Source organism: Balaenoptera ricei, chromosome 20, assembly GCF_028023285.1.
Source record: "Balaenoptera ricei isolate mBalRic1 chromosome 20, mBalRic1.hap2, whole genome shotgun sequence".
Taxonomy (NCBI): Eukaryota; Metazoa; Chordata; class Mammalia; order Artiodactyla; family Balaenopteridae; genus Balaenoptera; species Balaenoptera ricei.
In genome coordinates, this window is record NC_082658.1 from 26,466,354 (window position 1) to 26,481,969 (window position 15,616).

The window sequence follows — 15,616 nt, forward strand, 5'->3', positions numbered from 1 at the left end:
GGCCTGGCTATGGAGAGAAAGGGGCCCAGCTGACTCAGCTACCCCAGAGCCCCTTGCTGAACCATTTGTAGATACTAATCGGGCCCCCCTCCGGCCCCCCCGGCCACCAGAAGCAAAGAGGAAAAGTCCCCAACCTGGCACTCCACAGGATCAAGAACCCCATGCAGCCTCAACCCCAGGACCGGAGAACGGCACTATCAGTAGTGAAACAAGAGTCCCTTCCTCTTTTATTAAGTCCAACTAGATAATGAGAAAGAGCAGAAGCTGTGGTTTGAGGCTGATGGGTCACAGGACCAATTAAGACAGCTTCTTGCAGAGAGTACAGTGAGTGCCAAGGTAACCATCTGGGTGATGGTTCCATCATGGGGCTTTCCGTCCTCCAGTCAGCCTAGTCTCTGGCTGGGAAGGGCCCCTGGCTGTCCCTCCTCCATCCTGAAGGCTGAGAAGACAGGCAGGAAGAACGGGGAGCGTGTCACAGAGAGGTTCCCATCAGGTTCACGGGGCGCCCATTGTACCTTTTCGAAATGTCAGCTTCAATCTGAAAGACAGTGATACAGAGTGGGCAGGAAGCAGAGACAAAGGGACCTCATTCTGCAGCAACTGGGCGGGTTTGCCTTTCCTGTCTCACCAGCTTCTGCAGCTCCTTGGTCTTCTCCAGCAGCAGGTCCAGCTTGGGCTCCAGAGCCGCCTGCTCCCGAAGGGCTTCCTGCTGCTTCTGCAGCATCAGCTCTTTCTTCAAAACCAGCAGCTGGGACTGCTTCAGCTTCTGCTGGAGGAGCTCAGTCACTCGGTCCACATACCTGGGCCGGGCACTCAGGTAAGGGTTCGGTGTTGCTGTGCAACCTGGGTGTCCCCATCCAACTGCTGAGGCTCAGGAAACCAAGTCTCTAATTGACCTCTCAGCCTCCACATCCTTCAATCCTTTCTTGCAAGGAGTACCACTCCCGCTTCCCCATCCTACAGGGGAAGCAGATTCTGCCTGCATACCTCAAACCATCCCATCTTGCCCCAAAGAGAACCGCCATCCCCAGTTGGGATGGTGCAGTTATGGGAGGAAGGGATGAGGTCTAAGGGGTCATGGAGATGAGGAAACAAGGAGTCAGGGCTGGGGCTTCCCTGGTGGCACAGTGGTTAAGAATCTGCCTGCCAATGCAGGAGACACGGGTTCGAGCCCTGGTCTGGGAAGATCCCACATGCCGCGGGGCAACTAAGCCCGTGCACCACAACTACCGAGCCTGCGCTCTAGAGCCCGCGAGCCACAACTACTGAAGCCCACGTGCCTAGAGCCCGTGCTCCGCAACACAAGAAGCCACCGCAATGAGAAGCCCCTGCTTGTCGCCACTAGAGAAAGCCCGTGCGCAGCAATGAAGACCCAACACGGAAGGAAGGAAAAAAGGAAGGGAGGAAGGAAGGAAGGAAGGAAGGAAGAAAATACATTTATAAAAAAAAAAGGAGTCAGGGCTGCCCGAGATGGCAGGGCCCTGCAGCATGCCCTTGAACAGCCCAACAACAAGGGGAAAGCCAGACCTTGGTGAGGCCATGATCATAAACAGGTGTTGCATTCGAAGACTGGTGAGCCGGCCAATCAGATCCTGCAGTGCCGACACCATGGTGACCATCTTTGCTTTGGTCTGGCCCTGCAGGATGGCTGGAGCCAGCTGGAACTGGCTCACGGACAGGATGTCTGCCTCCTCACTCATCTCCACTGCTCTCTGGGACAAGAAGATCTCAAGCTGAGGACAGAAGAGGATTTGGTTCAAACCGAGAAAAGAACTCAGAAGCTAGGCCCTCAGGCTGGTCAAAATGAAGAATAAGGTGAGGGTTAGATTCTGGTTGAGGAGCAGTTATTTCCTCTGAACATTTTTATTGCTAAAAACTCACCAACTATAACGTGGGAGTTTGGGGCAGCCTCCACCATCACCCTTCAGTCCCTCATTGCTGTCTCAGGCCTTACCTGGCCCTGGACCCCTCTCCTTCCTCCCAGGCTATGGGGCACATAACTACGATGCAGAGATTCAAAGGGTTCTCTCTGCCCAGTGAAGGTATTTTCTCTCCATGGGAAGAATGAGATTCAGGGAATAGGAATCCATGTTTGAGAAGCCCTGGATTAAGAAAAGGCTGGGAAGAATCTGAGAACCAGCCACATATCTTGTCACTTTTATTGGACCACGGAAACTTGAACTAGACTGGTGAGGACAAGGCCTTCCATGAGGCCCTCCCCAGCCAGCAGGCCACCGAGAAGTGGACAGACCCAGAGATTAACAAAGACAAGCCCCCCGCTTCCCAGTCCCAGAAAGAAGATCCGAGAACACTGGCTCCTTACTCTAGGTTGCTGGATACTTTAGCCACAGGAATGATACTAAAACACAAATGAGAACATGTCGCTCCAAACCTCCAACAGCTTCCCAGTTCCCGCAGAGTAAAAGCCAAATTTCCGACTCCCTTCAACTCTCTGGGCTCTTCTACTTCCCCCAGCTCCCCTGCTCAGCCACAGTGGCCTCCTTGTTCATCACACGTGCAGGACACCTCCCACCTCAAAGCTTCTGCGTTGCTCCCCTTGCCTGGAAAGCTCTTCTGCCAGATATCAGCATGGCTCTCTCTGCACCCCCTGCAGGTCTTGACTTACTGGTCACCTTGGCAACAAGACCTTCCCTGACCACCAACATAAAACTGCAGCCCTTCCCAGTAACCCCATCTCCCTCCCCAGCTCTCTTTTTCCATGGCACTTATGTTAACACCTGACATACTACATATTTTACTTGTTTGTCTTGTTTCTTGTCTGCCTTCCCCACTAGGATATAAGATCCATGAGGTCAAGGACTTTGATTTGTTCACTGCTCAGCACCTCAGACAGTGCCAGGGGCTTAGGAAGTACATGATAAACACAGTTGAATGAATGGGGGAGCATCCTAATATGTGAGTCCCTGCTCCAGAACAAGGAAAGTGCTCAGCACCCTTACACAAAAAGGAAGGGTCAAGTAAGGTATCTGGAGCAATGCCACCTATGCTGGTGCCAGGCCTCCCCCCGCATCACCCAGAGGACAAAGGTACCTCCATAAGCTCATCGATGAACTGATTCCGGGTCTCAGGGTATTCAAGAAGTGTCAGAGCATCTGGGCCCCTAGCAACACCTTTGGGAGCTGCCAGGAAGAGAGAGAAGTGACATAGTTGCTGAGGACTGGAGAAGACTCTCAGTTTGAGAAGTCTTGGTGGGTTAATATAGACACAGACACTGCACTAAGGCCACTTCCTGTTCCAACCCAAGTGGGAAGGGTTACCCTTTCCCATTTGTCTCAGCCCTAATCAGGCACTAGTGCCAACCCAAGTCTGTGAGGAGGACCACAGAGCTGAGTTCCAAAGAATGGAAAGTTCCTTCGCTCTAGTGGGCGTGAAGTCTCATCCTGCACTGCCCTCTAGTGGCTCAGATCCCTACTCTCAGCTTGTGGGGAGCGGGGGCCAGGTCAGGCCTCAGAGCCTATCAGCCCTCTCGGACCTCCCCAGAGAACAGCTGACCCACATCCAGTATCCAGAAAGTTGAGAGTTTCTAGATTTAATTTTAAGAACTTCTCTCTATCCGCCTGCGCTCACATCATCAAGATTTTGAAAAAACAGGTAAACGTCCGAGAAGCCCAATCTTGGCAGTGTACTTTTTCTTTGCTTCTGGAGACACGGGGGCAGGCTCTGCCAGGGCTGCAGGGAGGGGTGCACTCACCCTGGGTTCCGGCTTCCAGCACGGTGATCTGCAGGGCAGCAGCATCGTCTCCCCAGTCTATCTCATCACCCCCAGCTTCCTGGGTGGAGAGTAAAGAACCCCAGCAGTGTTGGGAGAACTTTCCCCAGCAAAGGGAGCCGGAATAAACCAAAGCCCTCAAAAGTTCAATGACGGGGCTTCCCTGGTGGCGCAGTGGTTAAGAATCCGCCTGCCAATGCAGGGGACACGGGTTTGAGCCCTGGTCCGGGAAGATCCCACGTGTCGCAGAGCAACTAAGGCCGTGCGCCACAACTACTGAGCCCGTGCGCCACAACTACTGAAGCCTGCGCTCCGCAACAAGAGAAGCCAACACAATGAGAAGCCTGCACATCGCAATGAAGAGTAGCCCCCGCTCACCACAACTAGAGAAAGCCCGCGTGCAGCAACGAAGACCCAACGCAGCCAAAAGTAAATAAATTAAAAAAAAAAAAAAAGAAAATTGCTCTAAAAAAAAAAAAAAAATTCAATGACGGCACATTGCAGCCCTGATGGAGGTGGCAAAGATGGCACTATGGGCCCGTGCATGTAGGTACCACCTGCCTATATCCCCATACCTGCCCCGAACACCAGAAGAAAGAGGTCAAACCTCTGATATGTCACTTTGGAAACTCTGCCCCACACTGGACTACACCTGATCCAAGAACTATGAACTTCATGTGATGTCTTTAAAGACAGAGACAACACTTTTCTTATCACCAAAGCAGCAATCACAGAAGGTCCTCAGAGAGATGGACCGAGAGGGCATCCTAACCTTTGAGTCCGATTCCAGGGAGATGCCCCAGTCAATTCCAGCAGCCTGGGCAGAGATGCCAGAGTCAGCCCCTTCAGACGCCACCTCCACCCCAAAGTCGCCCCAGTCAATCTGGAAGGGGGAAAAAAGTGTTAGCTCGCAGAAGATGGGTGAATAAAGGGGGATGCCTTCCCCTAGGCCTCAGCTGCTTCAGTAGGGAGTGCGCTGTTTAAGCATAATGGCCTCCAAGTTTCCAAAGGAGAGCCCATCTTCAGAGAGCTCAGGGGACGGAAAGGGTCCCAGTTCAAAGTTGACCAGCTTGCTGAGCCTCTTCAGAACTCATCTATTCTCTGGTCTCAAGAAAGCCAGAAAAATAAAGGGGTAGGGCCTTCTGGGCCCTTCCACCTACAGTTTCTCTCACAGGAATACACCTTTCTTCCCTCTGGACTCTGAATTCAAGTGGGGTGTGGACGGCGTAGGAGGGGAGGAAGCGGCTCTTACTAGGCCTGTCTTACCGCGTCTTCTTCCACCTGCTCAGGGGGCTCCTCGAGGTGCGGCCGCTCCACCACCGAGGGCTCCGTGCCCGTCCTCCACTCATACACCGTGCAGTTCCCCCGCGTCTGCACAAACCGTAGCATCGGCAGCACCTGCTCTGTGGGGCTGCAACGGAGCAGGCAGCTGACCTTCCTGCTGCCCACTCATGAGGCCAGCATGGGCCTGGCCTCTCAAATGTCACGTGGGGAAAATACAAGTGGAGAAGAGAGCACCGCTGGGGAAGTAGCTAAACTGTCCCCCCCGCTGGGGAGAAACAGGTCCTCGGTACCTTTCACACACAAACCCCACACAGGCCTGGTACAGGTCGATGGCTTCCCCCAGGGACTGGGCCGCCGCCCCAATCTCAGCCAACTGACTCGGCAGGTCTTTCACCAGGGCCAGCAGTTCTCTTTGGACGTTGTCCCCCTAGAGAGGATCCACGAGGTGGGCTTAGACAGAAGTGGTGGGAAGCAGAGTACAACAGATTAAAGAATACGCCTGAAGATTAGAGACAGGCAAGAAAATGGCCTGAGAAGGGCCCAACCAGGCGGAGAGGGAAGCCCTTCCCAGAAGCAAAGGCGTTGGGCCCAGGAAGACAGACAGAGGCCCCAGGTGTCCGTCCTCCTGCCACAGCAAGTACCCGCCGCTCACCGTGATGCCATACTGCTTGCACGAGTGGTAGAACTGCTCCCGCATCTCGGCAGCCCCCGCCTGGCCCTCCTCCTCCTTGCGGCTGTATTCTTGCTGCAGCTGCTGGCACTTGGCGATCTGCTTCTTCAGGGAGGGGATCTCGTAGGTGACGTTCCGAACCAGGAGGCTGGAGAGTTCCACTGAGAAAGAAAGGCCCAGGAAGTTCACCCCAGATCTGCACACCATAAGGCAGGCATGCCCCAAGGACACGCACAAACATACCCTAGTTGGGTGGCGAAGAGCACGGGGTTGGCCTCCCAGCTCTTCCCCTTCCTGGCTGTGGAACCTAAGACAGTCATTTAACCTCTCTAATCCAATCCTCAGCTACAAAACAGGAGCAATAATAGTTATCATGAAGATCAAGAGAGAGAATCCATATAAAACACAAGTACGATTCCTTGCATTTAGTAGGTGTTCGGTCAATATTAGCTATTATAATTATTTACACTATTAGAAAACACAACCCAAACTACAGTCAGCCCTTTAGTTACTCCCTCAGGCCCCTGATACAGCTCCCAGGACAACCCGTGCCTCTTGTGCTCAGTGGAGCACAGGGGTGCAGAGGGAGTCGGTCACCAGGAGGTGCGGGTGGAAGATCTGCACACACCTGCTTGGCAAATGCCCACGACCTGCCTGGTGGTCATCCTCCTCCCAACACTCTTCGTGGAATTTATTTTCCCACCTCACAGACATCTACACCCCAGCCTCTTCCCCCACGTGAACTGTGCCTCCTAGAAGCCCACTGTCTCAGAACTTGGGGAGTGGACCTCGCCATGGACACTGGGACTCCTGGGCTGGGCCACCTTACCTAGGTAGGTGTTGTCCTTCTCATATAGGGCTACAATCTCCTGCCAATCCTAAGAAAAGAAACAGGAAGTGGGCCTGAACAGCACTCAGCAGCCGCTGAGAGCATCCCAGCTCAGTCCCCCAACCGGGAGGCTCTCCCAGTCTCTGCATCACATCAAACTCCTCGTCCTCCTTCATAATCCTGGCTGGACCACCCACTTTATTTTAAGAGTGTGGTGCCAACAAGCGATCCCCAAAGCAAATGTAAACCCAGGGGTAGGATCTACTTTTGGCATAAACTGTGGGGACGGAGAGAAAGTTGAGGAAATATTCCATGTAGGCGTCTCCACTGGATCCTCAGCGAGACCAGACAGGCTCTGACCCTCTGGACTGGAGGTCTCCAGCTGCGTGTTACCACCGTCGCCCACACTTGCCTTCATTCGCTGTGAAGAGTACCGGCCAAAAATATTTTTTGTGGAGGCTTCAGTGCCTTTGAGAAGCTCCACAATTCTTAGGCAGTGGAAGTAATGAATGTCTGGAAAGCAAGGGAGAACAAAGACTTTGAGAATTACAATGTCTTCCCCACCCACTGTGGCCACCACGCATGGCTGACTCACGTATATGCTAGTAACTTTAGCAGGCATAGCTCTCCCCTTCATCATTTTGTGTTGAAAGAAACAAGCATCTATACCCCAAATAAAAACCTCTCTTTCTTTAGGGGTCAGCCCTATGGCTACAGAAAAGGGAGCAGCTCAGCTGATATATACCGCCCCAGGAAAGAGGGGGTGTCCAGTAATGTAGCCCCAAAGCACTCACAGGATCCAGAGAGCAGCTGGGCGATCTCTTGGCTCTCTGGCATGTCCTGGATGGCGGCATTGATCTTCTCTCGGATGGTCAACACCAGACTCTGCCATTTCAGGTTGCAGTGCCTTCTGTCCACCAGCCAGTCTACAGGAGAAACACCCAAATCACAGCATTCCCATTCCCATGGTCAAAATTCCATCACTGATTCAAGTGAAATATGCTAAGGCACTGGCTAAAAGTTGTATTCATATTGGTTAAGGTGTGGGGGTCACGGGAAGATGGGAACGAAGACAGGCCCAAAGGGATGCTTGGGGCTAAACAGACTCCGGCAACCTGACTTCATCCACAGTGTGACTTTTATAAAGTGATTGCCTCAACACAGGGATAAAGTAAAACTTTAAATTGGTCCTGACATCAAAGTGCCAATTTGGACCATATTCTCCATGATGTTTTTGCTTCCACGGATAATTATATCTTTCTTACTGACAGCAGACACTATTCAACTTCCACTTCCTTAGGGCTGGGATTAACCATGACAATGGAAAATACAAGATAGTTATGCCAAATACCAGATGAATGAACAACTGCAAAGCCCCTACTACCTACAGCGCCCTAAGGACTAGATAACACTGGTCTCTTCTTACCAGTGAAGTACCATCCTGCACACATGAATACCCATGTGACTGACCTCCTGGATTCTGGGCCCAGATCTGTGTTTTTAGTAGAGAGTATAGGTGGATAAGAGCCATGTACATTTCCTCAGTCGGAGAGAGCTAAGAGCTAGACTTTGTGGTCAGATGGTCCTAGCTTCTAATTATCAACTTTCCTGGGCAAGTCTCTCAACCTCTCTGTGCCTCAGTTTCCTTACATGTAAAATGGGGATGATAAAGATACTGAGTACAAGGGGGAATGAAGGTAAAACACTGAGCGCTGTGTCACATGGCAAGGGCTCAATGAATTGTAGTGATCTTCATTTTCATAATGTCAAGCACATAAAACAGCACCTTGTATAGAATAAACTTTCAATAAATGGTTGTTGTTTTATTGTTCCTTTTCATGACATCAAGAGTGTACGTGTGCTGAAGAGCTGAGAAAAATCTGCAATGAAACTAAAGAAGCTCCACTAAGTGGCCACCTTGCCCTTGTTAATAAATCTGCCAGCTGGTCAAACACTGAGGGCCCACATTAGTTATCAGTTATATTCCCTCCACTGTAGTCCTCTAAAATCTTCAGAAAGAAAAATTCTGTAGACGTCACAGTAGTAGAAGCAAAGAGATGAGGCAAACAGATGTCATCTTAATGACAAACCAGCATCAAACAATTAATCCAGGGCTTCCCTGGTGGCGCAGTGGTTAAGAATCCGCCTGCCAATGCAGGGGACACGGGTTCGAGCCCTGGTCTGGGAAGATCCCACATGCTGTGGAGCAACTAAGCCCGTGCGCCACAACTACTGAGCCTGCGCTCTAGAGCCCGTGAGCCACAACTACTGAGCCCACGTGCCACAACTACTGTAGCCCGCGCACCTAGAGCCCGTGCTCCGCAACAAGAGAAGCCCACGCACCATAACGAGTAGCCCCCACTGGCCGCAACTAGAGAAAGCCCACGCGCAGCAACGAAGACCCAACGCAGCCAAAAATAAATAAATACATTTATATATATATATAAAAAAACAAACCCAAGAGCTGTGCGTGGCCCTGGAGGGGTCAGAATGAAGAGGTCCTTCCCTGGCTCTGAACTGGGGAGGAGGTATATAGATCAGATACAGATGGCAGGGAGATGGCCTGGCCACTAAAAGGTTTTTCTTTCCAACTGGATCTATGTCCCTCTTCCTCCTAAAATCAAGGGGAGATGGAACCTTTTTTTTTTTAAAAAAAAAGGTTTTTTTTCGGCATAATACAAAAAGCATAGATACTGGAACCTGACAGACTTAGGTTCTGCCTAACTTCAGATCTGCCATTCAGTAGCTGACCATCTTTAAGGTAAGCCCTCACCCTCTCTGTGCCTGAAAGATATGATTGACAACACATGTTATAAACATTAAAGTAGAAAACACAGGTCAAGTACAGACTCTATGTCTGTTTCCTTCCCGCTCCTCTTAGCGGGGCAATCCGGCCACAGATGGGCGCATAGAACAGGGCGAGTGGTCAGTGCCTCAACAGGGGCCTTGGGACGTCGGGGCTCCAGCTGTTGGTGACAAGGGGCAAAGGGGCCAGGGCTCCCCCTGACAGCTGGCTGAGCGGAGGTGCCCCCTCCTACCGAGCAGTTTGCTGGTCTGGATGTCGATGGGCACGTGCTGATGGTCCTGGCGGGAAACACGCGGGGAACGGGGCGTGAGTCCTGGGTGCGAACAAGCCACTCGCGCGCTCATTTCACCGACCCAACCGCCACCCTGCGGGGCCAGCACGACGGGCCGGGGAGGGCCGCGCGCCGGAGGGAGCCCAGGAAGCAGGTCAGGGACGGGCGGGCTGAACTCAGTTCAGGGGTCCCAACCCAGCCCCTCACCTCCCCAGCCCCTCACCTCCCCAGCTACTGTCCCCCCCACCTGCATCTTTCCTCCACTTCCGCTTCCGGCCTCCGACCCAGGCCCGCCCCGCCTACCACTAATCCAGTGGTGGTGTGGCTGAGCTTCAGTTTAGGTCTCCTCCGGCCACGTCACCGCCTTCCTCAGAGCCAATCGGGGCGCGCGCTCCACCCGGGCTTCAAGCCCCACCCACCCCGGGGCTCCGAGTGGCTGAGCCCGGGAAGGGCGGGAGAAGAGGAGACAGCCAATGGGAGGCGCGAGGCGGGCTCACGGCCGTGGAGGGGCGGGGGCGCCAGGAAAGGGCTGCAGTGGCGACGCGATTGCGGCAGGCGGCGCCCAAGAGCCGATCCCGGCCGCTTCCGGCCAGGCAGGAGTAGAGCCCTCTGCTCAAGGATTAACGCGTCTGCGGACAAGGTCCTAGCGCCGCCCTGAAGAACCTGGAGGTCGTTAGAAATGCCTTCTCTCTCCTTGCCTTGCTTTACCGTCGATCGATCGATCGTAGTTTGAAGGTCTCTTGTGGCACTTGTCACACATTGCCTTCTCAGTTTATGTAATAGACAAGTGTTGAACACCTGCTATGTGTTGTGTGATTAGGGCAGGGATGGGGAGGGAGGAGGGTCAAGGGAGGCGTCCCAAAGATAACACCTAAACTGAGTGTTAAAAGAAGAGCGGCAGAAAGAGGGTGATGTGGGAGGGGTGTTCTGGGTGGAGGAGACTGTACAAAATTTTGCAGGCCACAAACTGCAAGGGGGTGCAGGGAAAAACAGGCAGGCAGGACTAGCAAAATAATTGGCGGGGTCCAGTGCAAAATTAAAATGCCCTTGTTAAAAAATATGAACTGCAGAGGTCTCACACGTATGAAGCCGGCCCTGCAGGCAGGCCAGCCTCTGTGCCGTGAAAGGTTTGAGGCACAACAGACTGTAGAGGTGGAAGGGTAGTATCGTATCATATCATCTCACGAAGGAACTTGGACTTCACCCCTGCAGACAGAGGGGAACCATTGGAGGGTTTTAAGGGTTTGAGCCTTGAGACAGGAGAGACCTGTACAGATTGACTGCAAAGAAGATGGATTCGTGGGAGAGAAGACTGTCAGGAGGTTATCATGCAGGAGTTAGAGCCTGACCTGGGACAGAGGCATGAGGAGGAAGAGAAGGACTGGATTTCAGAGATGTTTTGGAGGAAAATGGACAGGACTTGGCATTTGATTGGCTGTGTGGTTGGGGGACAGCAGGATGACACCTAGGTGGTTGGATGCGAGTGCCTCCACCTAAGACAGGGATGCAGGATGCTGAGCAGGGGTTGAGGAGGAGGGCGTATCAGCTTTGAATTTGTGGGGTTGGTGGCCCTGGGAGACCCCCAGGTGGCAAGTGTGCAGGAGGCACTTGGGTCTGTAGCTCTGGAGTTCAGGGGACTGGGGATGCAGCTTTGGAGAGCCGTAGGCTGACTGATCTGTGGTCCAGGTGGTGGCTGAAGCTGAGAGAGGGCATGAGATTGGGCAAGAAGTGGGGAGGGTGAGGAGAGAGGGCGGGCTGGGGATCTCACAGGGCTGGGTATGCCATTTTGCATCCCTCCCCTTCCAGGTTGTTAGCTCCTCAAGGGGGTTCTGCCTGGGTCTTTCTAAATGACCCCCCACTCCCACCCCCCCTGCCCCGTCTCATCACTTGGAACTTAGTAAATTTTTTATTGAACTGTGTGATGTGATAGGGCAGCGAGAAGACCTAGATTCCTGCCCAGTGAGATCTTGGACCATTTCCATAAGCTCTCTGCCAGCCACGGTTTCCTCAACATGGAGATAACACCTATCCTGACCATCTCAGAGTATTTCTATTTACAAACCTAAACAAATAAACATACTAGATGTACGTAACTCTTTATAGCTTACAACATGCTGTCATAGATTTTTCTCATTATCTGCAAACCGTGTGGGTGTGAGTATGCGTGTGTATGAAACATTAATCATTATTTTTATAGAATGGGTTGAAAGACTTCCGTAAAAATGGTTCATAGGGCAGAACTAAGGGCCTCTTCAGGGCTCTCTCGTGGGAATTTGGCTCCCATCTTAGAGTCCTGACTCAGGCTGTAGGAATTGCCGGGGCTCCCCCATGATTAAACAAACACTTACCGGGCTCCAAGTATGAGTTCCTGGCTCCCTGGGACATCCCAGGAAGCATGGCCCTGCCCTACCCTCAAGGTGCATCTTTCCTCCTTGAACCAACAGGCAGGGCAGGGCAGGAGGAGTCTAGAAGGCCCAGCGCTGGTGGGTTGGTGGAGGCAGAGACCACCAGCACTTCACCTCCCCGCCCCCGCAGCACCCCGGGTGGCTCATGTGGGGCAGAAGGATGTTTGAGAACAGCTCTGCCTGGCTGCTGGCCTCAGGGTGGTGGCCCCGGAGAGCGTAGGAGTGTGGATTTTGCACAGTATCTGCACAGTCTGTCCTTTTCTGAGGCCATAGAGAACCTCAGGGCCGATGGGCAGATAAGCACACAAGTGGTCTGGCATCCAGGGCATCGAGGTCTTCGGGACTCCCATCATCTGGAAAGTGGCAGGGAGAGGCTGTGAAAGGCTTCTGGCTGTGAATCTCTCAATTCTCTGCTGATTTAGCAGGTGGGGGTGAGGCAGCACATAGGAAGGTGAGGAAGGATAGAGCAGGCCTGTGGCGGCTTTGGACAGGAAAGCACAGAGCCCCAGGGTGGTATGTATGCAGACTGCCTTGGCATCCTTTGTTGTTGTTGTTTGTTTGCTTATTAAGCGATAGTCATGTGCCCTGTGCCTGTGTAGATCTAAATGTTTTACAAGCCTTATCGAATTTGATCCTTCCAAACAAACCTTATAATGTGGGTACTGTTATTAGGCAGATTTTAAAGGCAAGGGAGCCAAAGCTTAGGGAATTAAGTAACTTGTCCAAGATCATAGAGCTGGAGTTGGTGAGGCTGGGATCCAAACCCAGGCCTGTGTGGCTCGCCAGTCCTCATTCTTGTTCTCCGTGGGATGTGGCTTCTCCGGCAGCCCTGCCTGCTCCATTCAAGCACCAGAGCTCGGCCACCACAGGCACAGGCCTCTTCCTCCCTCCTCTTTGGCCTGATTCCCACTTTCTCCCCTGTGGTTGTGTCAGACACTTAGCACCCTCACCCTGGCAGTCCCTGCCCTTTTCCAGAGTTCTTTCTTACCACGCCCCATTCCGGGCAAGAAGGCCCATTACTTATGTTCCTGCAATATCCATAAAAGGAGGGCTTACCCTTGACATTCAGACATTTATCTCCCATAGGTTTATGACTTTATGGTCCATGTCTTGTGTGTGTTTGCTCACAGCCACACTGACTGTGCTGTGTGTGTGTGTGTGTGTGTGTGTGTGTGCACGCGTGTGTGTGGTGTATCTGCCTGCTGGGCTGAAAACTCTGGAAACTCAGCCTCCTCAGCTGGGCCTCTTGCTGCTTACAGTGTAGTCTCGGGATTGGTTTTTTCAGTCTGTCTCCGTAACTAGTCAGTGAGCACCGTGTGGGCAATGAGTACAGTCCTGTTCATCTCTGTAACCCTAGCACCTGGCATGACACCCCATGTTGAGTGTCAGGTGCTTGATGGATGCTTGTGAAGGAAGGAATGAGAGAAGGTGCCGCTGGTGCAGGAAGGTCTTTAGTGATGAGTGGGGACCATGATCACTTGGTCTGGGGGGCAGGTTGTGCATTCTTCAACTCTATTCCTCACTTCCCCCCTACAGCTCAGGACTTGGAGTCACTTGGAGTGAGAGGGAGGAATTTGAGGCGAAGATGTCAGGGCTGGTTGGCTTCACGAGTTAACACAGGCCAGAAGGCCTATGAGGGCCCAGTCAGCTGGGTCGTCCTCTGGGGCCAGTAATTGCCCTATAAACCCTGACCACTGTGCCCTCCCCATCCCTTCACCTTTGTTAGTCATCTGGGGGAAAACAACTCACTGGGTGGCTTCATGAATTGGGTCCAAGGTTTCATCTTCTAAGGATGCCACTGCATTTCATTATTTCATTATCCCCATCATGGCAGGTAGAGGGAATCTGCTCTTCCAAGGGAAGGAAAACCAAGTCCACTGCCAAACCGGTCATCTATCAGCTTCCTTTCCCATGCAGTTCAGTGTTAGTTACCCTCTATTTGTCAAGCACTGTTTGCCAAGGTGCTGGGGACCTTAACATGAAGACATGGTCCCAGCCCTCAAAGAAAGTGATGGTATGATGTGTGAGGGGCCCACCACATTCTAAATCCCCTGACAGCACACCCGGAGCCTAGCCCTGTGTTCATATATAGTAAGAGCTTAAAAAATCCATACAAACAAAATAAGAGGGATGCTCGGAGTGCTAAGGGGACAGAAAGGGGGAGTATCCAACACAACTGGGGGGTAAAGGCATGGGATGGGGATGGAAAACTATCAGAGCAGGCTCCTGGGAGAGGTAACGCTTGAACTGAGTCTGGTAGGATGGGAATGAATTGTGGTAGAAGGGAGAGGACAGAGGAGCGGTGTATAAGTGATGGGTGTCATTCTAGGAAGGGGGAGTAAATAACATGGATAAAGCACATAGGTAAGAGAGAGCATGACTGTTCCAGAACTTTATTGTGGGAACATGGGATGTTTATAGAGAGAGAAATTAGGTTGAAGAGATTGGCAAGGTGAGAGCATGAAGGATACTCAGATCCATGACAAAGGGTTGAAATTTAATCCTGTAGATCAGGGTTCCCAACCAATAGGCAGCAGACCCCTGGAAAGCTATAGAATTGTGCAAAGAGTCCAGGAATCCATAAATGCAGTTGTTATTATTTTGGTGCATGCTAGAAGGACGACAATCGTATGGGGAGGTGGAGAAGTTTTTCTATGTTGAGAAAGGATGCTTTCAGAGGACAGGATACCCAAATGACCAATACATGTATGAAAAGATGCTCAATCTTACTAGTAACTAGGTGTATAGTTAGCTAGGGCTGCTGTAACAAATTACCACTACCTAGGTGCTTTAAAATAACAGAAATGTATTCTCTCACAGCTCTGGAAGGCAGAAGTCTGCTATCAAGGTGTCAGCAAGGTTGATTCCTTCCAAAGGCTCTGAGGGACAATCTGTTCTGGCCACTCACCCAGCTTCTGGTGGTTGCAGACAACCCTTGCTGTTCCTTGACTTGCAGCTGCATCACTTCAATCTCTGCTTCTGTCGTCACATGGCATTCTCCCTGCGTGTTTCTGTCTCTCTCCTCCTATAAGGACACGAGTCCTTGGATTTAAAGCCTGCCCTAATCTAGTATGTCCTCAGCTTAACTAATTACGTCTGCAAAGACCCTATTTCCAAATAAGGTCACACTCTGGGGTTCTAGGTGGACATGAGTTTGGGGGACACTATTCAATCCAGTGCACTAGGGAAATGAAAATATATAAGACACAAAAATTACTACTTCACTTCCATCATACTGGCAAATATTATAATGTCTGTGACCCAGGTTGTGTTCTCCAGAAGTAGGTGAAGTTTGGGGGGCAAGATGCTTACTAGGGATCACTTCCTGTGAGAGGAACCAGACAGAAGTAGGATTGAGCAGTGGGAGAAATCCAACTGTAATGCGGGCCTGACAAAGCTTCAGTCAATTTGGTGGGGAGCTCTGGAGTGACTATTGCCCCTCCGACTGCCCTTCATGGGGGTGAAATGGCTGGTCCTTATATCCCCAGATGCAGGCTGCCCCAGAAGGGCAGGCTCTTGGGAGAGGTGCTCTCTGCAGCTGCAGCAGGTCCTGAAAGAGCTGACAGCTGGAGGCCAACCTCCAAGGAAGGCAGCAAGCCCTTCCTCACGGGATGAGGGGAG

General features: G+C 52.0%; 1 protein-coding gene across 2 annotated transcripts; it reads right to left on the reverse strand.

Moving 5' to 3' along the window:
* Positions 1-201: 201 nt before the first annotated feature.
* Positions 202-9,919, reverse strand: CDK5RAP3 (CDK5 regulatory subunit associated protein 3). 2 transcript variants are annotated; one of them, XM_059907858.1, is made up of 14 exons: positions 9,838-9,919; positions 9,552-9,597; positions 7,308-7,439; positions 6,926-7,026; positions 6,514-6,562; positions 5,667-5,845; positions 5,305-5,441; positions 4,997-5,141; positions 4,503-4,613; positions 3,713-3,791; positions 3,052-3,140; positions 1,528-1,733; positions 629-800; positions 202-538 (listed from the first exon to the last, which is right to left on the reverse strand). In XM_059907858.1, exons 1-14 carry the CDS (start codon positions 9,841-9,843, stop codon positions 473-475), a joined length of 1,518 nt encoding a protein of 505 aa, XP_059763841.1. In that variant the 5' UTR covers positions 9,844-9,919; the 3' UTR covers positions 202-472. The 2 variants fall into 2 exon arrangements, with proteins under 2 accessions (XP_059763841.1, XP_059763842.1); XM_059907859.1 differs by lacking the exon at positions 9,552-9,597 and having other exon boundaries at positions 9,838-9,898.
* Between the last annotated feature and the right edge of the window lie 5,697 nt (positions 9,920-15,616).

Excerpts from the sequence above, each read along its gene's own strand:
- CDK5RAP3 (XM_059907858.1), bottom strand. Across the intron at positions 7,440-9,551 it reads CCAGACCAGCAAACTGCTCG|ACTGGCTGGTGGACAGAAGG; the intron begins GTAGGAGGGGGC and ends TTTCTCCTGTAG. Across the intron at positions 4,614-4,996 it reads AGCAGGTGGAAGAAGACGCG|ATTGACTGGGGCGACTTTGG; the intron begins GTAAGACAGGCC and ends TCCCCCTTCCAG.